The 27,745-nt window shown below is 34.4% G+C and overlaps 2 protein-coding genes across 3 annotated transcripts; one reads left to right on the top strand and one right to left on the bottom strand.

Annotated features, from left to right (window-relative positions):
• Positions 1-1,551: 1,551 nt before the first annotated feature.
• LOC149426793 (dnaJ homolog subfamily B member 13-like) lies at positions 1,552-18,513 on the top strand. Its single transcript, XM_089650986.1, has 7 exons — positions 1,552-1,619; positions 8,536-8,724; positions 9,227-9,371; positions 9,660-9,837; positions 15,781-15,952; positions 17,678-17,868; positions 18,482-18,513. The coding sequence occupies exons 1-7, from the start codon at positions 1,552-1,554 to the stop codon at positions 18,511-18,513; spliced, it is 975 nt and encodes a 324-aa protein (XP_089507112.1).
• Positions 17,963-27,745, bottom strand: LOC149426792 (uncharacterized). Of its 2 annotated transcripts, none has more exons than XM_089633256.1 (5): positions 27,221-27,745; positions 23,769-23,951; positions 23,117-23,539; positions 22,709-22,838; positions 17,963-22,596 (listed from the first exon to the last, which is right to left on the bottom strand). In XM_089633256.1, exons 1-5 carry the CDS (start codon positions 27,398-27,400, stop codon positions 22,211-22,213), a joined length of 1,302 nt encoding a protein of 433 aa, XP_089489382.1. In that variant the 5' UTR covers positions 27,401-27,745; the 3' UTR covers positions 17,963-22,210. The 2 variants fall into 2 exon arrangements, with proteins under 2 accessions (XP_089489382.1, XP_089489390.1); XM_089633264.1 differs by lacking the exon at positions 27,221-27,745 and adding an exon at positions 24,718-25,062.

The following is a 27,745-nucleotide window of genomic DNA, read 5'->3' as shown; positions in this document are numbered from 1 at the left end:
CGAACGAAAACAACTTACCTTGTAATAGATACATAAAAATGCCTCACATACCTCAATGGATCAAATGTCCTCCAATGGCCCCGGTCTCTAGCGTCTCTAACCATTATCCTCACTCCATTTCCGCCTCCAGCATTCTCTGCCTCCCCAGCCCACCATCCATCATGCCTTTCCGTCCTACTCTAATTTTCTTCTCAGCCTCTAGGATCTAGGTTGCTTCCACTTTTGTTTCCACTGAGGCATCCAATTGGTCTACAATGGGATCAAATGTTCTCCAACGACCATGATCTCTAGCGTTTTTAGCCATTCTCTTCGCTCCATTTCCACCTCCAGCATTCTCCGCCTCAAGCCCACACCATCCATCAATCCTTCCCGTCCTGATCCAATCATCTCACTTGCCTCTGGGCTATATGTCGCTTCCAGTGAGGCATCCAATTTACCGTCCTGCTCCGATCTTCATATCTGCCTCTGGGCTATAGGTCGCTTCCACCGAGGCATCCACTTGGTATAGCCACTTTTTAAAATTAAAATTATACCTACATATATTCAGTATTAGGCGTTTTTATCTTGAGAGAATTCGCAAGGTTTGGTGAATTAGAAAGGGGTGCCGGGTTCTTGGGATGAGGTTTATCTGGGTTTTGGTGGCGGTTGAAAAGTCCCAATACAACGCCCAAGAAAGTTTTTTCATAAAAACAGCACTATAAAAAAAATCAAATCACCCGAATATTATTGATCGCAGTGGTGCAAGGCGTCTACTGGTTTTGACATGGTGCGCCAAAATTTTACTCACGCCAGGTGCTATTTGGCCCTATGTGGACGCAATTAGAGCAGTCCGCTCCGGGCGCGAAATTTCAAGACGCTTATAATACCTAACCTAGCAAAACAAAACCGCGCTACCCAAAAAAAAATCATCCAAAAACCATTGATTAGAGTTATCAACTTCATATGCGTCTACCGTCTACTACAGGGGGCGAAAAGTTTGTGCCAGGCGCCCTTTGGATCAGGGTCGGCCCTGTGTACCTAGAACCTAATAATATTACACCATTCTACTCGCAGAAGGTGCCAATTCGCTCAGTGCCGGCCCTGTGTCTACCTAGAACCTAAGAATATAACACCATTCTACTCGCACCAGGCGCCGATTGGCTCAGGCTGGCCCTGTGTCTACCTAGAACCTAAGAATATTACACCATTCTACTCGCAGCAGGCGCCGATTGGCTCAGGCTGGCCCTGTGTCTACCTAGAACCTAAGAATATTACACCATTCTACTCGCAGCAGGCGCCGATTGGCTCAGGCTGGCCTTGTGTCTACCTAGAACCTAAGAATATTACACCATTCTACTTGCGCCAGGCGTCGATTGGCTCAGGGCTGGCCCTGTAATGCCACATTATTAAAAATTATGTGAGAATTCTCTGTAGGAACCTGAAACATAGAGGGAAATATTTTTAGAAAATAGAATCACGCAACTTCAAATTAAAAGCATTGTTTTTGTTACTTCAGACCACTTCAGACGCGAAATACTGATAAGAAATTTTGTGAATATTACATGGATAAAAATGGGTCTTGATTATTACGGAATACTTTCACTTAAACGAACTTGCACGCTGCAAGATATTCAAAATGCGTAAGTTTAGTTTTGGTTTTATTTGCCTTAAATGTCAATAAAAGTTATTTTTTAAATATGGATTTACGCATGACATTGAGCAAAGAAGATCAATATTTTTTGTACAAAAAAATGGAGACAAACTACGCAAAAAAAGTAAATAGCACTTGGTTACAACATAATTACTTGAAGAAATAACTATTTGTATTGTATTATGTCGTATGAGATGGTAAAAGATGCATTAAAATTCCATTTTTTCTCAATCAATGTTTGGTTTGAAGGTTGGGAAATGCGCATAAATTAAGGTAAAATCAAGTTTGTTTTTTTAAAGAGCCTTTGCATGCAGCGGAATTTGACAAGTTTACCAAAATGGAAAAACACATAATGCAAATGACCATCATCTTAAGGTGCGTATAAACAGGACATTTCCGCGAGCCAAACTACAAATTACCGGAAAGGAATAAAAAAGGGAAATGTTGCTTCGTTCCTTTCGTTCTTAAAATTTGTCCTGTTTATACGTAGCATTAGAAGCTCGAAGGGATAAACAGACTTTTTTATTAGGTACTTACTTCTATAGAAGTAGTGTTTACATGTTTTTTTTATCTGCGTACTGCTTCTGAATCCTGTGTCGAAACTGGTTAGTTTACAAAAAAATATTGGTAAATATACAGAAAATAGGGACACGCTTAGTAAGCTAATTTATATAAAAAAAACACTTTGTATCAGTTGGATAAGTAAGTATTTCAGTTTTCAGAAATGCAAATAATGTATTTTAGTCGCTACTTCGTTAAAAAACGGATAATTTTGCGTTTTTTCATCGCGCTATGTTTTGACATAATAATATTAATATGGTTTTTTAGTCTTGTTTTTTTTTATTATTTATTTACATCTTAATTCAACCCAAACTAAGAACCTACGAATCTATTTTAGTATCATGTGATCATATTTTGGGTAAAAAAAAGAGAAGAAAATTGGTCAATTTCCTAGAAAGTAACAAAATTCTACACAAAAACCAGTTCGGTTTTATAAAATCACTTAGCACACAAGATGCTATTGCAATGTAACTTGATACATTTACGAATCATTCATTACATAAGGGTGAAAAATGTGCAGTTATATTTATTGATTACGGAAAGGCATGCGATAGCATATCCCATGAGATTCTACTGAGAAAACTGAATAATATTGGTATAAAAGATAATGCAAGATTAAATGGATTTCCAACTACATAAAATATCGCCTGCAAGTAGTAAAAATCAATTAGGTTAAAGTGATAAAGAAATGCTTCGACCAATTTTTTTTTTAACCATATATGTACGAGCACTTCATACTCTACTCTAAATGATATTTGTCTAAAATCAAACATTGACATTTCTTTGAATTCACTGCCCAAATTCAAACGTGGCATCATGTCGATAATATAAACGGTGTAATGCGCATACATATATACCCACACGCGCCCTTATACATACACATACACACACACCCTCACACACACACCCTCACACCCTCACACACACACACACACACACATACCCATATACTACACACGTCACCTGGTAGTTAAGTCGATGCCATACGTAGTAATGCAAAATCATGTGTTTTTGGTTTGAAAATTTGGTCGCCTAGAAATGTTTTAAATGCTTTAATTAAATACTACGAGTAGAATACATCTTGACCTTTGAAATAATCGAGTATTTTTTATATAAGGACGGGTTGTTTCGGAGAACTTGAACAATTCTTCAAATTTCAAAGTTAATTTTCAAGTTCTGTGAAAGATATTTTAAGTTCCGTTTTTATTTCAGTTCTGTCAAGCAACTAGCCTATAATGATATAATAACAGAATTTGAAAAGGACTTTCACAGAACCCGTAAACGAACGTTGAAATTTGATGAATTGTTCAAATTCTCCGAAACAACCCGTCCTAAGTCTTTTTATAAGCCCAGAAAAAAATAATGTATATGCCTTTGAAAACTGCTTTTAAGTTCAAAATCTCCTACTAACGAACCCATTTTAGGTTATGATTTTATTGTATAATGTGGCAAATTAAGTTATCTATAAAATGACCGGAAAAAAATTAAATATTTATTCCTGAACATCCACAAAATAAAATAAAAGGCACTTTTTGGCCATGTTTATTTCTTGCATAAATCAAAACAGGCGGATGGTGTTAAGCGGGAATTTAAACCTTATCGCTATCTACGTAAGGGTTGTTATTGATAGCGGCTCAATTTAAAATATTACACAACGTAGTGCATCGCCTTAAGTAATAAACATACCACTTACCAGACATTACAAGGAAACATAATTTTTGGAAAAATGTAATAAGACATGATAAATGTCCACATTTTTGTAGAAGATATGGTCATTTATTGAAAATGAGTGAGGTATTGGTTATATTTGTGATCAATTTAGGTGGAAACAGTTTTTTTTTATGAGATTGTCCTCAAAATATGTTTTCAAAATTAAATACTTTTGCACAAAATTATCATACTTATCTAGGAAGAACTTTCTTCAATCGACTACCGGAAGAAACTAGAAGCATTAACGACAAAATCCAAACATTGAAAACTGAAAACATATTTTGAAGAATGGCGAAAGGCGAAATCAATTAGGTACACTATTCCAGGCTACACATACCATGCGACAATAAACAAAATAAACAAAAACCCAGGTATCGGATTATTTATTTCTAACCAGTATAATGTTCTCAATATTAAAGAAATAATTAATGTTAGTAATGTTAACATATTAAATATAGAATTTAAAGACGTTAATAAATATTATAACATTATTGCTATTTATCGTACGCATACATCGATAGTACCTCAATTTATAGATGAATTAAAAAATATTTTGTTAAATTTTAGAAATAAAAATACTATTATTGTTGGAGATATGAATTTAAATATCGCAAATGACTATTCTAGTAAAGATAAAGACACATATCTAAATATGTTAGCAGAATTCAATTATTTATCGTGCATAAATTCTTATACTAGAAATGTTAAAGGTCAACGCTCCTCATGCTTAGATCACATTTTTACAAATATTCCTGATATCCAAAATATAAAATCAGCTGTCATTCATACAACTATCACTGATCATTATTCATGTATTTTTAACTATAAATTCAGCAATCCAACTTTGCCATTATTTAAACAAAATAATTACTCAAAAAAAGTACTTAATATGGATACATTAAAACACCAATTAGAATCGGAAAATTGGAATAAATTATTACAATGTAATGATGTCAATATATGTTGTAAAATGTTTGAAGAAAAAATATCTAAATGCATAAATGACTCGACAAATAATAATATAATAACCAAATCCAAAGTGTCGAACTTGAAACCTATAAAACCATGGATTACTCATGGTTTAGTAGTATCTGTACGACATAAGCAAGCTTTTTACAAATTAACTACTCAACAACCAAATAATAAAAATTTACTAAATCATTTTAAAGCATATAAAAACAAACTTTCATATATTATAAAAAACACAAAACAAAAGTATTATAAACAAAAGTTGAATCAGGCTGAAAATGATAGTAAAAGAGTGTGGACAGTTATAAATGAAATAATTGACAAGAAAAAAAACAAGAATAACAACATAGCTACTATATTTCATGACAACATGAAAACATGTTGTAAAGAAAATCCCTCAAAAGCTGCAAACATATTTAACACCTTCTTTGCGAATGTAGGGGAAAATCTAGCCAATCTCATTCATACTGACACAAATATAACATTTCCAGACTGTAGTATTGATACTGACAATAATATAGCAACATTCCAAGTCACCACAGAGAACGAAATAATATCAATTATAAACGGTATGCAAGGAGGTTCTGCCCCGGGTTTTGATGGAATAACAGTTAATATTTTAAAAAATATTAAAAATCAAATTTCTAAACCATTAAAACACATAATAAATGTAAGTTTCCAAAGCGGAGTGTTTCCATCAATCTACAAACAAACTACCATTACTCCAATATTTAAATCTGGTAACCCAGAAGAAGTTAGCAATTACCGACCCATATCAGTAATCTCGAACATAGCAAAAATTTTTGAAAAGATAGTTAAAAAAAGGATAAACCAATTTGTAAAATGTAATAAATTAATTAATGAAAATCAGTTCGGTTTTATGGAAGGTAGAAGCACTCAGGATGCAATTGCAAAATTAACTAGTCTTGTTCATAATTCATTAGATAAATCATAAAAATGCATTGGAATTTTCATAGATCTTAAAAAAGCTTTTGATAGCATATCACACGACAAACTTATAAGTAAATTAAGAAACATTGGATTAAGTGGTACAGCTATAGAATGGATAAAAAGCTACCTTTTCAAACGCCCTCAAGTCGTAAAAATCAACGATGTACTTAGTCAACAAAAAACAAGTCACTTCGGCATACCTCAAGGTACAGTCCTGGGACCGTTACTGTTTATCATTTGTGTAAATGACATATTCAATCAAAGATTAAATGGAAAAATAATATCTTATGCTGATGACACTGTCATAATAATTGAAGGTACTGATTGGAATAATGTTAATAACTTAGCAAATACTGATATTAATATACTGAAAAATTGGTTCGATAAAAACCTCCTCTCATTAAATACTGAAAAAACAAAATGTATCCCATTCTCTATCAACAAATTTAAATCAATACCAGAATTAAAAATTATAATACATCAACTTAAATGTAACAGAACTAATTGCAATCAAGAATGTTCTATACTTAGTCTAACTTCTGAAATTAAATATCTTGGTATATATATAGATCAACATTTTAAATAGAAAAAACAAATTTGTGAACTTGTCAAAAGAATTAGAAAATGTATTTATATATTTAAAAGACTTAGAAATATTCTTAGACTAGAAAACCTAAAAAGAGTCTACTATGCAATTGTACAATCTATATTACAATATGGTATTATTGGCTGGGGAGGAACTTATAACAATATATTAAATCCACTTAAAATAGTTCAAAGATTGATAATTAAAGTAATATTGAAAAAACCATCCAAATTTTCTACTGAGATTCTCTTTTCAATATTCAATGTACCCACAATAGACAATATATATAAAAAATATTCAATTCTACAAATTTATAAAGAAATACAGTTAAATAACTTACAATTCAATTCATCGGCAAGATATCAAAAAAATATCAAAATCCTAAAACTTAATACAAAGCACACACAAAATACCTATCTCTATCTAGGTATAACATATTTTAACATCCTCCCATTATATCTAAAAAATATTGAAGATATTCAGGAATTTAAAATAAAATTAAAAAATTACCTAAAACTACTATAAAAGTCCATATCTTACTCTTATTATTATTTCCTTCAAATCTTGAAACTGTATTATTGATAAATCTTGCCTATTTCTTACTTATCCCTTTGGTTTTGCAAATATATTATTTACTTACTTACATGATTCCATATAATTGAGCTAGGATTCACTCACCAAACACAAGAGCCTCGTCTCTTTATGGTGAGGAAAAGCTATTATTATTTACCTTGATAACACTGTATAATATGTATAATTGTATATTTATTGTAAAAAACAAACAAATATTAAATAAATAAAAAAAATAAAAAATAAATAAAAATTATTTTTTACTTTTTCACTACAATGTACTTACATTATAATTATCTAACTTTAAATTGTGTACGAGGTATGTCCCTATTTTCTGTACATTTACCAAAATATTTCATTTGAACAATAGGTGTGCATATTTTTCGATAAGTTGGATGCAAAAATATTTGACAAAATTAAATCAGGATACGACAACGATGCATGGATAAAAAATTAAAACACGTCAACGTCGCAGTATGTACTTCGCTTTTTGTAGTGTAAAATCATTGTCCCCTCTTTCGCAGCTGGTCAAGTCGTCCTCTGTTGAATACTACTGCTGCTGTGTCAACTATATTGGAAATTTCTTCAACTTAGTTGACACCAAGGTGACGGCCAGTTGGCTGTCTCCAACACAGCAGATTGTACTCATAGGTATATCAGAGCCATCTTAGCTTCTTAAATTCGGTGAATTCAGTGCAGTGTAATCAGAGATGTGCTTTATTTCAAATAAATCCATTTCAAATGGAAATGCAAAATGCAAAATGGGTATTTTCCATTTTGCATTTTAAATGCTTTTCTAAAAACCATTTTGCATTTTAAATGCTTTTCTCAATGCATTTTCCATTTTAAATGCTTTTTTGCAACATTCTTCCTACTATCTCCACTCATCTTTTTTCATAAGCCCCAAATATCAGTCGGTCCTCAACCTCGCTATGAGAGATAATTTACATTTGTCAAGTTGCTCCCTGGTAGGAGTTTCTTTTCTAAAAACCATTTTGCATTTTGCATTTTCAAATGGAAAAGTTTTGACCCATTTCCATTTTGCATTTCAAATGGTTTTGGGTACCCATTTTGCACATCTCTGAGTGTAATTGTAAAAAATATTGCAGTAAGGTGATAGTTTACTGATTTCGTATGCATAAATATTGGAAACAAGGATGATGGACCGTTAAACCAGATAAGTGTCGCTAATATCGTTCACCCATACTACTTCGAACTGTACCTTCGCACAGCGGTGCCCCGCCTTTGGCACAGCAAATGCACATCTTTCAATGCTGCTGCCGTGCAGCTGTAGTTCGCACGTTTCCATGCCGTATCTCTCTTTCTTATTAATATCCATGGTCATATCTATGTTTTACTTTTAGGCACCTCGCCGGCGAGCAGCCCACAATGTGTCTGGTGACGGAGGCCTGGTGCTGGTCGACCTCCGCAGCCGCGCGCTCTTCGACCACCTGTACCAGGAAGAGCTTGGTGCGGTGGCCAAGCCCTACGTCTCCCCTGAACATCTGTCTTTGGACAGCATCTCAGGACACTGGAGTAACTAAATGAAATGTTCTAGTTTCAGACGCCTTGCCGTGAAGCTGTTCCCCGGAGAGCAGCGCATGATGTGCCTAGTGGCGGAAGCCTACGAGGTCCTGGCCAACCCCTGCAGCCGTGCGCTCTTTGACCAGCTGGGCGAAGAGGCACTTAAGGCAGGCGTGGTGGCCAAGCCTTATGTCTTCCACGGACAGCCGCTCAGGACACTGGAGTAACTAACTTCATATGTTTTAGTTTCAGTTTAACAGTAGGTATTGAGCAATATATTTGAAGATTCAATCTACAAAATGTCATCAAATCTGAAATATGCTGCCACCCTAATATTAAAAAAAGTATATTAGCAGGCAGTTAAGTGATGACTAGAAGTAAAATTGTATTTCTAACCAAGATATATTATTAGGTTTCTATCAATTTTGAATGCATTCAAAATTTCTTTTTTTTTTCTGTTCCAATTTTCCGACACTTCATTTTAATGAATTCGAAAGGCTCACAATAATAAAAGCGATCAATTTCCGAAAAAAGTTTGGGAATGAATTACTCCTAAAATAAATAACGTAGGTAGGTAACAATCAGAAGATCTGTAAAATGATGTGTTAAAATAGGTTGTAGACATTATGATGCATTTGCCCCAACTGATCTTGAAATAATATTTACTTACCATAGACTAATCAAAAGATAATCCAAATGGATGAAACTTGGATTTTTAATTTTAGGAATTTCTTCGGAGCTTCAAACCCCTTTGAAAACTTGATCAAGAAAACCAACAACCCGCTTCCTATAAACACAAGCGTCCTTGCGAAAGGACACAAGAAACAAGACCCAGATTTGCTGAGAGACCTTCCTCTCACATTGGAGGAGGTGAACAGTTTTAAATATGGTAGCTTCTTAGATTAAGTATTAATTAGGAAGAAAATTTTTCATTCGTAATTAATAGTATTTGAGGAACTTAGAACCTAGGAAAAGAATACCTACCAAACTACCTAGAAAAATGCAGACCCGTTTCTCAATGTCTAAGCACCCGCCAAGGGGCCGAAATGTAACGAAAGTGTGAAGTCAAATTACAGAACTTGTGCCAACCGCTTAGCCCCGGTTCTGAATCATTGAAGACATTTTCAATAGCATTAACAATTGCCCGTACTCTTTCAGGTGTTTTACGGCGGTGTCAAGAAGTTACTAATTCGTCGTCTCGAGTTCTGCGACTCTCAGCGGAAGTATCTGTGCGCCAGGGAGAGGATCCTCAGTGTTCCCATAGAGCCCGGAGTCTTAGCTGGAACGAGGCTGACCTTCGATGAACAGGGGGACCAGGGACCTACCAACATTCCCGGTGAGCTAAAGCACTACATTTTTTAGGTTATACTTATAACTAGGAACTGGAGTCATCGCGAAATTTAAAAATATAATGGATCCATTTTATAGGTTTTATCGTTCATCAAAAACATTTAATTATCATATTCATTCATAATTGAGCTGCCGGGGTATAGACCATGTTAATTGACATTTTTGAAAAAAAAATCGTTTTGTGTAAACAATGTTTTCTGATGTCCTCTTTCACTGGAGAATACTCTCGTACAGGTAGCACTGTTTTAAGGAACAATTTGAGATATCTAATCAATGGTCTCCGACATACTGTTTCAAGTAAAGAATGGTAAGTGATGCAAGATGGCGGATGGTCAATACATGCCATGTTCTGCGTCATCACAATTAATGGATGAAGTGGAACATTGTAAATTCTTTGGATTCTTTTGACAATGATAATCTGAACTCTTCAAGTAAGGAAGATATGACCACGATAACATTTTGGTGCATTTCTAACATGTTTCATGTAAACCATGTTAAGTGTTTTCAATTAACACGTTTTACACGCTACAACTTTGCGTTTTAAAGGTTTTTTAATGGAATCATGCACATGCCATTGCTTACCTGAAAATGTTATTCCATGTCATGTCATATCATCAATCACTTACATCTTTTGTGATTCACAAGGATCCAGATGAATAATCGTGGATGAAAAATTAACTTGTTTTTTAACTAAACTTAATCTCACCTTTAATATGCTTACTGTATATTTTGCACTGGTAATATTTTCCTTTTCGGCACTTATTAGGTTTGGAACATATAAATATGTTATATACCATAAATTGGTTCATGTGTTCATGAAAAGGATAGTAACCAACATTTTTTTCCCATTGTTAAAGCTTAATAATCATGAACATAACTTTGAATTGTCATATAATAAAAAAACGACTCTTAACTTTTACGAATTATGTTATTTTTATGCATCCACTCAAAAAAGCTACATATATCTTAAAACTTGTTTGCCAGTTAACATGGTCAAACCCGTGAAGCTCAATTATTACTTTCAAAAACAACTTAAAACCTCACATTTCGAAACGGTTCCAACTGACTACAATGTAACTATGACATGGATGCTTGTCTGGAGTGTAAAAAGTGCTAAATCTAGAGTTTTAGTTATTCTTCAAAAATCTTCAAGCTACCCACAGTATTGTAACCTATTGCAGCCACAAGCCAAACATAAGATGGATACAACCTGCAAATATTGCGTTAAGCAGCTGAAAGTGGCTGAGTGTATAAAGTGTTCAACTTGCAAATGCACCATCCATTTCGAATGCGCTGATATTCCGGCAAGTGTTTTTAAACGTATGTCGCAAGGTAAAAAGGATGCGTGGGAGTGCAATAATTGTATCCAAACCCTGGACAATTTAGATACACAATCCTGCTCCTCAGATCAAAGCAACGTACTCCTAACTGTTGAGATTAGAAAAATGGCGCTACAAATAGAAAAAATGAGCAGTAAAATGGCGGAATTCGAAAAAGTCATCATTTATAATAATAATGTCATGGAAGATTTTTCAAGTAATATGAAATCTATAAACGAAAAATTAGCTAAAGTTGATAAGCTAGAAATGGAGGTCTCAGAATTAAAACAAACAGTTTACATGTTAGAGAGGGGAAACAACGAAAGGGACCAGGAACTACTATCCAACAATATAGAAATACATGGAATGCCTGAGACCACCAACGAGAATCTACCTACCATGATGTCGAATATCGCAACAGTTATTGGATGCCCTCTCCATCAAAGTGACATTGAATACGTTAGCAGAATCAGTAAGCGCCATCGTACACAAGCCACGACAGATGGACGTCCGGGTAACATAATCGCCAAATTCACCTCCCGCAAGAAGAAGGACGAATTTGTCGCAGCCATCAAAAAAAGAAAAGGAATCACTACCAAGGCCATCGGGATGGTTGGAGCTGACCAGAGGATCTTCGTCAACGACCATCTCACGCGGAAGAATAAATCAATATTGAGGTGCGCTAAAGCCTTCAAAAACGAAAACAACTATCAGTTTTTATGGATAAGAAGTGCAAAAATCTACCTACGGAAAAACGAAACATCACCACCCATACACGTCTCATGCGAATTACAGCTAAAAAACCTTACCTAACTACCACTGCAATGTTAAACCACCCATCCTCTCGTAACTACTATTATTTTCGTATTTTTTTTCATAATTTTTTCAATTTCACCCTTTTTACATTAACCCCACATGCTAATAATTACACTAACTGCTCACTACTACATTCTATAATATACTCACTCACTTTAATTGATATTAATAGTATGTTGTGCTTTGCTAAGCCCAGTGGACTCATGACTAATAACATAACTCTAGAATATAATATTCTTCAAATATATTCTACAGAAACCGAACATAATAATGTAATTACCGAAAATTCTCAATGTATGATTCATTAATAATTTTTTATCAAAATTCAAGAGGTTTGCGCTCGAAAACACAGGAATTTCATCAAAATATACTGCTCAATAATTATGATTTGATCTTCATTACCGAAAGTTGGTTAATTGATAGTATCCGAGATGAGGAATTATTTGATAATCGCTATTCTGTTTACAGAAATGATAGGGATATACACCGAACTAGTAAATCAACTGGCGGAGGCGTACTCATAGGAATTAAAAAAGAATTTTTTGTTACCCCTCGCTCTTGGAAATCAGACGCTGAGGATATCTGGATAACTGTCAATACATCAAAATCGAATCGTCATTGTTATAATATTCATATGTGCTGCGTGTATTTACCTAGCGTCGGTCCAAAATTAACATCATCAGAAAGATTAGCATTATTTACCAGTCATACCAATACTATTTCTGACTTAACAATCCGTTTTCCCAATGACAAGTTTTTAATCATTGGCGACTATAACATGCCCAATATCGAATGGAATAATCAACAAATGCCAAGTAATAGAGATCAATGCGCACTCGCGTTACTTAACTGCTTATCTTTTGCAAATTTAACCCAATTTAACCATTTACCTAACAAATACGGTCGAATTTTGGACCTCGTCTTTTGTAACACTTCAGTTAATGTGTCGCTTGCCGACCACCCATTAGTTAAAGAAGATGCTCATCATAAATCATTGATTGTAGAACTAGAATTTCCATCCACTATTGCAACCCTCTCAATTCCTCGAACAATAAAATTATTCCATAAAGCAGATTATGCAGAGATCAATGAGAGACTGAAAGAAACCGACTGGTCAACCGTTATAAATGCACCGGATGTAAATACAGCGTTAAATTCGTTTTATGTTATAATTGAACAGATTATCGAAGCGTTTATTCCTAAGAAAGTTGTGAAATCTGGAAAATACCCACTATGGTACACGGCAGCCTTAATAAAAATAACAAACGAAAAATTAAAATTCTTTAGAAAATGGAAGCGTTATCGGAACCCCCTTGATTATCTCTCATTTTCATTGCTTCGCAAAAGGCAAAAAACAGTCGCTTCAGCAGCTTACAAAACCTACATTTCTACAATAGAATCCGGTATACAGCATAATGTTAAAAAAATATGGTCCTACGTCAATTCTCAAAGAAAATCTCCTGCCATCCCTGATCATATGATTTACGGTGAAAAAACTGCTAATGACAGTAGAGGAGTAGCCAACTTATTTTCTGAGTATTTTGGATCTGTATTTTCGAATGCTCAACCTGCACATACAAGCAATGCCAGCCTTTGCTCTAATTCAAATAGCATAATCAACTCAATCGAGATCAATGAAGACATCACATTCAAATACCTTAAGTCCATTGATATCAAAAAGGGGCCAGGGGATGATCAACTTCCAGGGATCTTCATAAATTATTGTAGTAAACAATTGACACCCCCCATTTCTGTTATTTTCAAACTATCGCTATCTGAAGGAACATTTCCCGACAAGTGGAAAACAGCCTTGATTACCCCAATATATAAAAATGGCAGTAAAAATGATGTCTCGAACTATCGACCTATATCCAAATTACCGATACTAAGTAAAGTATTGGAAAAAATTGTTTACGATCAATTATATTCTACTATCTCACCCTCACTCTTAAATAATCAACACGGCTTTATGAAAAATCGCTCCACAACTTCAAATCTTGCATTTTTTACAAATTTTCTTCATGCTCAAATGGATATGCGATGCCAGGTAGATGCCATTTATACGGATTATTCTAAAGCATTTGACCGCGTTAATCATTATATTCTTTTACAAAAGTTATTAGGTCTAGGAATTCACGGTGACCTCTATAGATGGATCGCATCATACGTCAATAATCGGCATCAAATCACGGTTGTCAATGGTTTTGCATCTTGCTTAATGGAAATCGTCTCAGGTGTGCCCCAGGGATCGCATCTTGGACCACTCTTATTTAATATTTATATAAATGACATTTACGTATGCTTTAAAAATAGTTACTTTGTTTTATACGCGGATGACATGAAAATTTATAAAGCTATACAGAGTTTACCCGATTGTATGGAATTGCAAAGCGATCTTGATAATTTGTGCGTATATTGTGAATCAAATTTATTGTCCTTAAACATATCTAAGTGTCACTCGATTACATTTACTAGAAATAAAAACAAAATCATATATCCATACAACTTGAATAACAAACCTTTACAACCTATGTCTACGTGTAAAGATCTAGGTGTTTACTTAGATAGCAAATTAATTTTTGACAAGCACATTGAACACATTATTTCAAAATCCTACAGAATGCTAGGTTTCTTATTACGAATATGCAAAGTTTTCAAAAGTGCTAAGACTCTGAAAATTTTGTTTTGTTCATTGGTCAGAAGTCCACTGGAGTATGCTTCCACAATATGGAATCCTCAATATAAGGTATACATAGATTTAGTAGAAAGTATACAGAATAAATTTTCGAAACATTTGCTCAAGAAATACAACAAAACTACAAATAATATGTTAACTTTACAAAAAAGACGCACATTGTCAGACCTGTTGTTTCTACATAATCTGCTAAATAATAAAATAGATAGTCCCGAATTGCTATCCGTCATTGGTTTAAATGTTCCAACAAGGCGTACCAGGCACACTACACTTTTTCATATTGAAGCCAACAATACCAATGCAGCAAACAACTCAGTAATTACTCGCGCAATCACAACATACACCCATTACGAAAAATTACTACATTTAGACATCTTTCATGATTCCTTTCTAACATACAAAACTAACTTATTAAATTTCTTAGCATGACATATTTCAAAAATATTTTCACATCATTTTTCAAAACTCCTATGTACATATTAACAGTCAATTACAATTCGTGAGCTTATTATAATTATTAAATTTCTTGGCATGACATATTTCAAAAATATTTTCACATCATTTTTCAAAACTCCTATGTACATATTAACAGTCAATTACAATTCGTGAGCTTATTATAATTCTTGTTTTCAATTCATTTATTACTATTATTATTTATCATTTTTATTATTATCCACACACTTCCTTCCTTTTATAACAATCTCAGGCGAAATTACGTAATGATATTTTATGGACATACGTAATAGGTACTACAACTATGTAATAACTAAATTTATCTAACTGTATCTTATTGTACTGTGTATGTCTTAAAAAATAAATAAATAAATAAATAAATGGATAACGCCAATGTAACAAACGTCTTACCAAATATAGAAAGACGTCTGTCACCAACGTTGCCTGGGTGACGTTAACGCCGCTGAATTCACAAATAAAAATTAACATGTCGTTTTGGCGGCAAATCAACAATGGCACAATTTAAATCATTATGGAAAATTTATTCGTCAACATAAAAATAAAATAAAAATTCAGACAAAACTTCATTATCGTAATTTTTTCAAGAATAAAAAAAACAGTGCTCATTACAGAGATGTTGTTACAGCCAACGTGGTGGTGGTGATTCAAGACCGACCCCATGAACGATTTGTGCGGTCGGGAAATGATCTGGTGCTCAATGTGCCTGTTAGCTTGAGGTACGCCATGTCAGGAGTACTGCTGGCCATACACACGCTGGACAGGCGCACCCTTCATGTCAGGCTGGTGCCACCATTACGGTACATATTAACTAACTTTACTGCCATTACTGTACACATTAATTTTATTTTTTTCATATAGCCTAAAATTAATGGAATTTAAAAAACCACCAAATACGTTTTATGTAGTTTTGGGATAATACGCAGTTATTGCCTTCGGTGTCACGCATGTTGAGAACGACACAGAACCGAAAAAGAGCTTACTAACTGAAATAATAGGGAAATTGAGTCCATTTTTAAACATTTATTTTATCAACATCCACATTCAAACTCAAATACTAGTATTTTTTTAAGCTTGTTTTCATGGTTAAATTAATTCTCCAAGTTTGTATATTTTTTAGCCTGCCAAAACTATCGCAATCCGAGCGGTAAGAAACGGGATAGTGCGTGACGTCATCAATGTGCTGAACGATCTGTGGTTACTGCATTTTGTATGGAGTTTTTTTTTATTCTTTTGTAAGGAATTCCAGAACATTATTTTTATCAATGTTTTCTGACTAACTAAATTGAGTTATTTTTTTTAATATCAAAATTTCCTACTGAAATTAATTGTAAACGTTAAAATTTGTGATTTTCGTCCAAAACATCGCCAGAAAAAGCCCTTACACTGAAGTCTACACGGTATCGTCGAAAGTGACTCACACCGTGGCAGTAAGACGGGCTCTCGCCAGCGCGGTTATCGTCATTGCTTTTACGTAAATTTGAAATGAGTTCCTACTGACTCATTTTTACAAAAACGTTAAATTGGCATTTAAAATATCAGGAGATACTATGATGTAAGTTAAAACAATCGATAAAACGAAAAGCGCAAACACAAATCATCTCAAAAACTTAAATCAACACACCTATATACACAATTCACAACTGTATAGCGACCTCTCTTATTATCAAAGTACGCATGTAACAGAAAGCGATGTTTAATTATTACGTTCTACAAACTTAACGCGGAGTACATTTGACATCAGATTTAGTTTGACCAATCATGGAGCGTATACACAGTAGAGCTTTTAAATCATTTTTCAAAACGATTTATTAATTCTGAGAGTAAATTTATATAAGTATATTCAGAATCTTTGTTTTTTTGATCTACATGAATATATTTAAAAAAAAGTCTAACAGCCGTTGTTCCTAACTTTTCGAACGATCAATCTCAGGCTCAGATCAGCCAAGTGATTTGATCAGTAATGTTCGATTGGCCTGTTTCATTCATATCTTTACCGTTGTCTATGAAAGTGGCCCCGACCACTTTCATAGACAACAAAATGACATCAAAGTAGAACTTTCAATGTTAAATAAATATTGATGAATTATTTAATGCATATAATATTTTTTTAAATACTGTAATACATAAGCTGATATTTTACATTTTTTTAAACAAACGTTTGTAATACGTTAAAAGTAAGGTGTTAGCTTGACTTTAATGCCACCATATCTTGACATCGCGAATATTTTTCACTCTATCGACACTTTTTATAACTAGTCATTTACTGAGGCAAGCTAAATCCAGAAGTTTGGTTTCCTTAAATTGGTTGTTCAGATAGTCCTCACCTTTCCGTTGGAAAGAGAGAAGTTGTGCGTTAGAGATGTGTTGAGCTAAAATTTCAGCTCAACAGTTGATCGGAAGGATTGGGAACAATGGCCGTAAATATTTTTACTCAAATTCCTTATTGAGAACACTAAAGATTGCAGTCAGATTAGTGTGTCATTTTACTTGGGTTTTCGACATATAATGTTGCTGGTTTTTAGGAGTGAGTGCACCAAGACAATAGAAGAAGAAGGGTTGCCAATACCAGGAGAGAAAGGGAGGAGAGGAGATCTGGTAGTGGTGATTGAGGTCAACCTCCCCACTGCCCTACCCAAGGCAGCCATGACCATGTTAGCTGATACCTTCAAGGCCATTGAATCTCTCGGCCTTGCCTATGAACAGACTGAGGATGGTAAAAAGACTGAAGAAGGTCAAAAGCAAAAGTGTATATTATAAATTTTTGGAGACGGAAGAATAGGAACAACAAACTGCAATGATAAATAAAATATTTTTTTATTTGAAAACAAATAAAATATTACAAATCAAATTCAAAAAATTGTGCTCAGACATAATGTAATATAAATAATATGAAAATTGTAAAGGCACTTTGGATAGTAATAAATATTCTTATTGCTAAATAAATCTATTAAACAAAACAATGAATATGCATAATAAATAGCTCTTGCTCACAGTGACGGTTGGAGACTACATTCATGCTGGAGGACAACATTGAAAAACGTAAATATTAGCAATGTTGTAGTTGAAAAACAAAATATTTTGATTGAAGATATTTGAAGCTTACACCGGAATCCTGATAATAATCTTCGTACAAAATTTTGACTAAAACAATATAAATTATGAATAATTTTGTTTAATAATTTTTCAGCCTTGTAACATGAAAATGTATCAGCCACCACTGCTTGCATGTAAACAAATGAATAGAATATGTTTAATAATAATAAAATATCTGAAATGTAGTAAAAGTAAAATTTACGCAATGTAAATCCCTTTTTTGTCATCTTCAGGCCAACAACAGCCAGCATCAAACCTAAGTTAACACTAAAAATAATAAACAACTACACCTAAAAAAATATGATGGCGAATAATTTTTATCACTTCTAATTTTCAGTCACATTGCAAACAGTTCCTTTATTAAATGTTCTAACCATTGCAAATAAATTTTGTGTAAATATTAACAAAATATAAAACACACCCAAAGTTTTTTTTTTTTTAGTTAATTAACATAAACTCAATTTAGGAAATATCACTCAAAAAGCAAAATTAATAAGCATTAAAATATAATGGATATATTGTAAGTTCACAACTTTTCGAAAAAAGATTAAAAACTAACGCACTAATAATAAAATGTTCAATAAAATTAATTGAAACTTGGTTCTAAAAAACCATGAAAATGGTTTTAAAAAGTTGAAGATATTATTTAAACAATTCTAATAATTAATATACCTAAACAATGGTAAAACATATTATTATATATCCTTTTTTGAACTTTGAATAAAACTTAATCAAAAATGTTATAATCAAATGTTAAGTGTAAATAAAGATATTTATAGAAAGTTGTTAGTTAAACAGGCGGCAGTAGAGATGGTAGATGTATGCAGGTACACCATTATAAGATTATAATTTCAATATAAAGTAGATTATTTATAAACAAATTCAAGCAGATAGATAACAAAATCATAAACACCTCAATAAAATTATGATTATTTAACACCACCAAAAAAGCAAATGAACACAAAAATAATTTAAATATGAAAGAGATAAGTCTTGATGACTTACCATAAAATGAGGTGGTCAGCGCAGAAGTGGCGTAACCCACGAACATGTCGAGCTAAGATACATATTTCCTTTAAGTCTTAAAGGTTGGACCAAAAAACATGAAATTCGGAGTGAAATACATTTCTTAGTTGATCTATTCACTTCTATTTGATGAAACAACATTTAAAGCCATTTTCGATTGTAAACTTCTTTCGGGATTCTTTGTGAGTTACTCCAGTCTGCGCTTACCTCCTCAAATATGACCTTTGCAACTGTGGGGGAATTTTTTATACCAACACCTTGAGTATGAGCGTGCAAAGTCATTAAATAAGAATTATTTACATTCATCGTGTAAAATACTGGGTTGTGCCAAACAAAGCTTCCGTAGGTGCTACGCACGGAACGTTGCTTAGCTTAATTTAGCATTAGTAAGCAAACTGACTTTAAAAAGTTTTTTCATAACATAACCATTCACAGTCGTTGTGAATGACTTCAAATTTCAGATATAAAATACGGTTGTACCCATGTGATATGTAAAAATATATTTTTTAACTTACTTTATGTTAAATTGCATTATTTGAGATACTGATATAAAATAATTTATTAAAGGCACACACATTTAATTTTACCTATATTTTTATACTGTTTGTATATTTTAATGGAATATTATAGTACTATTCGAGAACTGAGATAATTTGTAAAATGTAAATAGTTGTATTGGGGACAAGTTATAGCCAGCGTACCGGGCGCGTGTTCGAAGCCAAATAGTCCAAGGGATCTACGCAACGAATTATAACAGGCGGCCGACACAAGGCTGGGCGCGCTCCCTTCGCAAACTTCCGCGGCGCTCCGGTGCAAGTTTGTACACAACTCATTGATAACAAGATAAAGGAAGTAGACAGGATGGACGCCCGCGCATTCTGTCACGTGTCTGTCTGCGGGCCTTGGGAAGCGCTTGCTATAGCTAGTCCTGTATTAGATTATTTATGATCTATGATTTTCTCTTATGATTTAAGAAAATTTCCCATCTTTGTGAACCAATTGGGTTTGCCGAACTCAATAAAGTCAACCATTTGCACACATATAAAAAATCACTCTCAATTTAAATCCCAATTTGGTAAATGCCAAAACTCACTTCCCTTCAGCATATCATAAGGCGAAACTTAAACTAATATTTAATTATCCCACTTTAGTCATATTTAAAAAATATATACCTGTCAGCAAACACTCTTTCAAGGACACAAGCTCAGACTTTGGTAACAACAGCAGAGCGCAGCCAGTACCATGGACTTTACATAAGACTCGTTTACACTTCATACCTTCGTGACTTCGTATTACAACACTAAATTTTTCTTTTATTTATTACAATAATTTTAAATAGTTCTTGTCTGGATTATAATAACAGTGACTTAAAAAACCTTAAATATCTCGCAACAATGCAATACCGAGAATTTGGTATATTTCCAGTAAAAAAGCACAAACGCATAAATAAATTGAAACATTTTGTTTCTTTAACCCATTGGCCTCCGAATTGTTTAGTTAAAAAATTGTCCTTCACATCCGAATTAATTTTGTACCAAAGTTTTAAATCTGCAGTGGTGTACTAAATCTTACATAACGTTTAAACTAAAAATGCAAACGAAACAATTTTTTTTAATTTACTTGTGCATTGAATTAACGTATGTAAAAAATATATGCAGTTTTAAAAAAAATAATAATAATATGATTAAACGAGGATATAAAAATATTTTTTTTATAAAAACCATTTTTTTTTCTTTTTTTTATAATTGGATTAAGAAAAGTTTTACACTTATCATTCTTATTACAATATATATTTTTTCAATTTGGGCTAATGTTAGCCGCCCACCACGCGTTTTACGAACAAGCTTGTCAATTCCCGAACCACACGCCATTTTGAAAAAATTCAATGACGCTGAAATATAACAAAATTTCAATCGTAAATATCAGGAAAAAACTGTACCAACGGAGTCCTGCAAATTACTGCGAAATGAATGCTTAATTATCTACAGAGCGATTGGCATTTAAAATTTGAAACACAGATGTTACTAATGTATCCCTTTTTCGTTTTTAAGCCGACAGACAGCAGACCCGCCGGGACGGCGTCGTTTGATTTTAACATCGCCGTACACACGCCGGGACGGCGTCGTTTGAGGCCAATGGGTTAAATTCAGCTAAATTATTTTTTTCTATTCATGATCATATTGATCATTCTGAAATGTTGTTAAAAAATTGACATTTTCAAATGTATGTATGAGGAATTTTAGGTTTTAGGACAAAACAGTGTAAAAAAAAATGTTGGCAAATAAGTCAAATTCAGGATATTGCTGTTGGAATAAGGCAAGTTCCAACGACTAAACGGAGCAGATTTTGGTCAATCCCAAAAATTGCAATTGAGAATTTTAAAAAAATGTTAATAATTCCATATTTTCAATTTCAAACAAAAATTATATCCCCGTTGTGGGACATATTGGTTTTACTAAATTCATGCTTGTTTGTTAATGAGGCGGTTTAATAGTCAAAGTTTTGGAGAACTAAAAAAGTAACAGCAAAAAGTCTTGTAAGAAGTAGATCCCAATGAAGACTAGGATAAAAAGTAGTTCTCAACCTCAAAAAGGTTGGAAAGCCTTGAACGTATTGTACATGACAGACACCTCAACCAAGAAATAGAAAAAATAAATAACTAGCAGTTGTAAAAATCTACTAGCACTTCAGAGTAGATAAACACAAATTAACAATACAATAAGATTGAATTTTCATTATTAAATGATAAAAAGATTCACTGCAAAAATTTTCTCAGCAGATAAGTTTAAAAAAACGCTTAAACATTACTTACATTATGGAGAAAAAATTTGCTGCATTGTATTTAATGCAATAAAATATTTCATTCATGTTGAGGCATAAAATATGAATAAGTTACAATTTTTTTTTGAAAAAAAAGAGACGATTTAGATTGCAGTTCAATTTCTCTGTCCGTGAAAAGACCACATGTGTTCTTTAAAGGTGTCCCTTACGGTGAAGGAACGTGGACACAGGTAACAGCACAGCCTGTTAGTTAAGTCTGAGTGCATTAGTCTTACGTGATACTTAAGGGCGGACTGATTGGAGTACTGGGTCCCGCAGTGGGGGCAGTCTCCGCATATGGCCGCGTGGTTTGCTGGTGGTCCACCGGCACCTCGGCCATCATCTTCCGCAATGAGGATCTCCGGCTCCAGACTGTCACCGCCCGGAGAAAGACGCTCACCCTTGATGTCGGCAGGTAGAATCTCACCCGTGCTTTGGGCCGACTTTGCTTTAGGCGTGGTGGATGCTGGGAAGGTTGCATCACTTTTGAGTGACTGTGTTCCTGAAAGATAATATAACAAATTAATCAGTTAATTCGGATGAATATGGACTGAAGAATTGATGATCTATCATCCCAGTGTGTTATATGAAGAAATTAGGAATATTCAACCAACCAGAGAGCAGAGATCGTGCCAGCATACTAGTCTCATAAAAAGGTTTTGAACTGGGGGAGCTGCTACCTTCCGCTTCTTGTATCACCGGATCCATTTCTCGATCCTCATCTTCAAGTACTTCGTGTTTCACCTGAAAGCAATTAAAAGATGGCATAATAAATAGGTTTCACTTCAAACTGTGTTTGATGAAGTCTTTTTGATAATGTCTTCGGAAGACGAAACAAATAATAATTACATGGCAGAATTTGTTTTTCTAAATAAACAGTTTTTATATAAATGAAACAATAATATTAAATATAAAAAAAACTAAAAATTGAAAGGGCATTATACAAATTAAATTTGAAAACATTCATTTAAAAAAAAAAAGAAAACCTTATGAAGAAACATTATTTAGGTAATAATAATTACCTTAACGGATGCTAAGAATTCAGTGTCATCGGGTTGGGCAACTGGAAGTTCAATGGTTACTAGTTTGGGCAAAGGCAGGCTATCGTCTTTATTTACTCCGGAAGATTTATCTTTCTCTGTATTATCAGTCTTGGCAATTTCAGCACTTGTGGAAGTAGATTCGGACATTTTGGAAGAATTGGGAAATACTTTTTCTTTTTTACTCTTTTTCACTGGATCGGACAGAAGGCATTCTGCCAGTTTTTCTGAGGTACTATTTCTCCTTTTTTTATTTTGATAGATGGCTGGTTTAAGATTGGTGACTTGGTCTTTCTGCTGACTCGTGTTTGTGGCTGCTGGCTTTTTTGTGTTGACTGTTTGTGGAACAACTCTTTTAGGGTGACTCGGGGAAGATATTAATGTTCGTTGTTGATTGTTTTTATTCTAAAAATATGAAAAGGATGATAGTACATTAAGCAGTTTCATTGTCGGTACAATCAGGTTGATTAGTGAAATATCTGACTATATAGTACTGACAATAAATAGTGTAAAAATAATGCTTTAAATAAAATACAAAATATGCAATTCATATGCTTTAACATGAAGAGTAATATCAAAGTACTACGATACTGTAGGCCAGAAGAGACCATGGATGGATGGATTGATTGCTGACCTGAGGAGTGAGGGTGTAGGCAGCCAGTCCCGACACCTGCAGCAGCTGGGCAGTCTGCAGTAGTGCCGGGAGTTGCTCCTCCTGCACCGTCACCTCTCCCTGGTACATGTACTCCAGCAGCCGGGCCATGTCTCCTGCCAGCACGTCCTTCAGTATGATGATGGGATGCTGACATGGATTCTCCTATATCAGATATAGAATCATGTGAAAAACAATTATTGCAGTCGATTCTGCTTAGTTAGTACGCCGGTTTATCGGGGCAGCTGGTTATTAGGGCCAAAACCCAACACCCAAAAGCCAAGCCAAGGAACAGAAACCAAATAAAGAAATTAAAACTAATTTAATTTGGTTATCTGGGACACTATAATATATTTACTTTAATTGAGACAAATTTCCATTTCAAGTCAGAGCAAAACGTGTCTCAGTAAACAAATTTTTGTTAAGTAGGGCGGGGGTGCATTACGCGGCACGGGTGAGGAGTGGATGCGCCGCGCTACATAAGATCAGACTTCTTTTGAAATGTAATTCAGTAGACTTCGCCCACGCCCGCTAGTGTCTGCCGTCCACCGACATTCGTCAATGTTAAGTTGTTCAGTTTGCAGTACAGGCATAAGTTCACGTGTAAGAAGTCATTTTTTGGGTTACTTTACTTATTAAGATTATTTTACTGTATCCTTATTGGATCTAGGGATAAACGCTTATATTGCTCGCTTCTTCAGTAGGGTTGTATCAATCATAGTATTGACATTAACCGAGAGCAAGCAGTCAATCTCAAAATTTGAATGCGCCAATCATTGCGACTTGTGCCGTTTGATATGCTTGTTTAAAGTGGTAACTTACTTAGAAATGATACTTGTTTTTGCTAATACGATTCGGATACTGACTATTGTAGTCAATTTGGAAGGAATTTGATGTTATGGGCAGGTTTGGGCACAACTATTCATTTTACCTTTAATGGATAACGATATACATAAACATCATTTCATTCTAGTGATTTGTTTTTGGGGTATTATGCCGTGTTGCGCTATCTCCTTCTTTAGCTAACGTTTCGGACAGCATTGCAGTGTCCATCATCAGGGCATCATCATTTAATTCATCGGATTTTGAACATTCGTTTCAAAACAAAGAGATTAAATGCAGATAATAATGATACCTAGTAAGTTTCACCTACATAAATTTCTTGCATTGATTGTAAAATATATATTTATATAAGTACCATAGGCATTCAAATTGATGGTCCAGCCAATCAGGGAAAGGGGAACAAACAGACTGCAAGGAGCACGGGTGGCAGTGTGACCTCCCCGTTCTAGGTGATTTGTAAATAGTGATGTATAAATTCCCGGGAATTTATTTCTGCGGAATATTCCCGGGAATATTCCCCTGGACGGGAAATTTTGGGAATTTTGATTTTAACAACATAATACCTCAAAAAGAATAATATTTATTAAATAAAAAATAAAATATACACACATATGATACATATAGAGCAGGATAGATCCATAAAAACTATTCCCATATATATAGGAATAGGATCCAAGAGAAAAATAACAAAAAAACACAGATCAAAATTATTTTAAAGTGAGTAGTATCTCTACATAATTGTATACTGTACAGTATTAGTAGCCTATATACATTCTATGCTATTAAACGGTACATATAAAAAATCAATCGTAAAACTGTAAAAATGACACAACTTCACAGATCGTTACTGTTCATCTGATGATACCGATTGGACACTGACATTATCAACTTCGCTTCCACTTTCACCTTCATATTCTTCTTCTTCTTCATCCGACCCGGACGAAGTTGTTGCCGACTCAGGATTATCTACGTTTTCTTCTTCCTCAGCACAGTCAATTGGATGTTTGCGTTTGCGAGTACCAGATAGGTTTGAAACGTTATGATGCGAAGCAATCTGCTCATCCGTGGAAGAAAGGGTTTTCTTGGGAGCAACTTGAGAGCCTCTTTCAGAAGAAAGAAGTTTCCAATTGTGTGCCACAAATGTTATTTTCCCTGCTCTTTGAGTTGTTAGACGATTCCTCCGTGTTGTATGAATGCGACTAAACATGCTAAAAGATCTTTCAGTGGCTGCTGAAGTAATGGGAGCAGTCAATATTCTTATGGCAACCTGTGACAAATCAGAACATCCGCACATCCCCTTCCACCAGGTCACTGGCGTGATTTTATCGACACACTTTCATAGGAATGCTCCATGATTCTTCTTTAGCCCTATAATTGGCTAAATCAACAAGAACATTTGCACTATCAACAGTATCCATTTGACTTGCTACTTGGTGAATGAATTCAAGTACTTCAAGTTGCTGTGCGTGGCTTAGCAGATGTCCTTGGGAACCTGGATCTAGTAGGGCAGCAGCCAGATGTATTGGAGCAATAGCAAATTCTTTGCGCTGCGCCGCCTTTTCCAGTATTTGCTTCTCTGCGGCATGTGACAGTAGAGACGCTGGAAGAGTTTTACTTAGAATGCTCTCAATATCCTCAAAAGCATACAATGCTTTGTGTGTTAGTGGATATTCTCTCTCTAGCTGTGTAATCCAGGAAACAATCGGTCGCAGAACATCGGCTAATGATGTCACTCTTGTCCAGTAAACATCATCGTCCAACAGGCTGTTCTTCATATCACGAAGTAAAGATGAGGCAGCTTCGTTTACTGCAAATGTTTGCAGGCTTACTTTACATGCTAACACTCAATAAAGCATCCAAGAGAAGTGTAGAAACCATTTTATTAAAAATAAAATAAATTCCCCGTTTTCGGGAATTTATTTCAGGCCGGGGAATATTCCCGGGAATATTCCTTATCCCGGGAATAATCCCCGGGGAATATTCCCCGGGGAATATTCCCCGGGGAATATTCCCGGGTCTACATCACTATTTGTAAATAAATGAATCTCGACAGTATACAGGCAACTCGCATTTTAAAATCACCATTAGTCCTTTTTACAACGGTGCACAAATTGCAGGCTTAAAAAACTTAACTTACATTTGTTTTTAAACGGTTTGTTTGTAAACAAACATTCAGATCGTGCGTAGAAAAGTCCCACAATGTACTGCGCTGCAAACATTTGCCTTACTTTAGGGAACTTTACTTTACTTTTCTGCGCATGGTGTGGTTATTTCAATGTGCGCTCTTCGGAGGTTAATTTACGACTAATGTTATTCAAAGCATTCACGAATCCTCCTGGTGGTGCCGATAATATGGTCATGTGGTTTGCCCCCGGCTAATCGAAATGATGGCCACATTTCATGTTAGGGCAAGTCTATCAATTTGGAATGTCTACGATAAGTACAAGGACTATTTTCATATTATGTTCACTTATTTCTAAACAAAAAATATGGTTGACCTGTCATAATATTATATATCAAATAATGCATTTCTAGCTGCACCTAGGTAGGTGTAGAATAAAAAGTTTATCAAATGTATGTGTAAAACGTACCTTGAAAACTCCTCTAAAGTACGGACTGCACGCGGATAGAATAACTCTGTGGGCTTTCATGTTCTGTCCCTCACAGGTTAGAGTGACATCCACCAGGTCCTCGGAACACTTGAGGGACTCCAGGGCAGTGACAATACTGGAGTGGAAGTCCGTCCACTTGAGGCACAACGCTTCTGCCATGTTAGAACGCAAATCACTCAATATTGTCAACTTTTCAAATCTCTAATTTGACAATAGAAAATTTAGAGGGGTCACTACGGTCAAAACATACAGGCAAAACCATAATAATGACGATAACAAATATGGCCGACAATCATAACATGTTCACAAAAATTAATATTTTTCTTCGATATTTCTTAAGAACACGTACACAAGTAGCCAAGATTGAGCCGATTTAAGTTAAAAACAAACAATTTTAAGACAATACTAATAAATGTTATTAAAATACTACTTTTAGAGATTCTGTTTAGATTCTATGCGTAAAAATTGGAAGAAGATAAAAGTCAAAAACCAAAAAACACCAAC

This window comes from Hesperophylax consimilis, chromosome 1, assembly GCF_061612785.1.
Source record: "Hesperophylax consimilis isolate HC1 chromosome 1, BYU_Hcon_1.0, whole genome shotgun sequence".
Lineage (NCBI taxonomy): Eukaryota > Metazoa > Arthropoda > Insecta > Trichoptera > Limnephilidae > Hesperophylax > Hesperophylax consimilis.
Note: the sequence above shows the minus strand (reverse complement) of the source record. Positions and strands in the feature narration are given on the sequence as shown.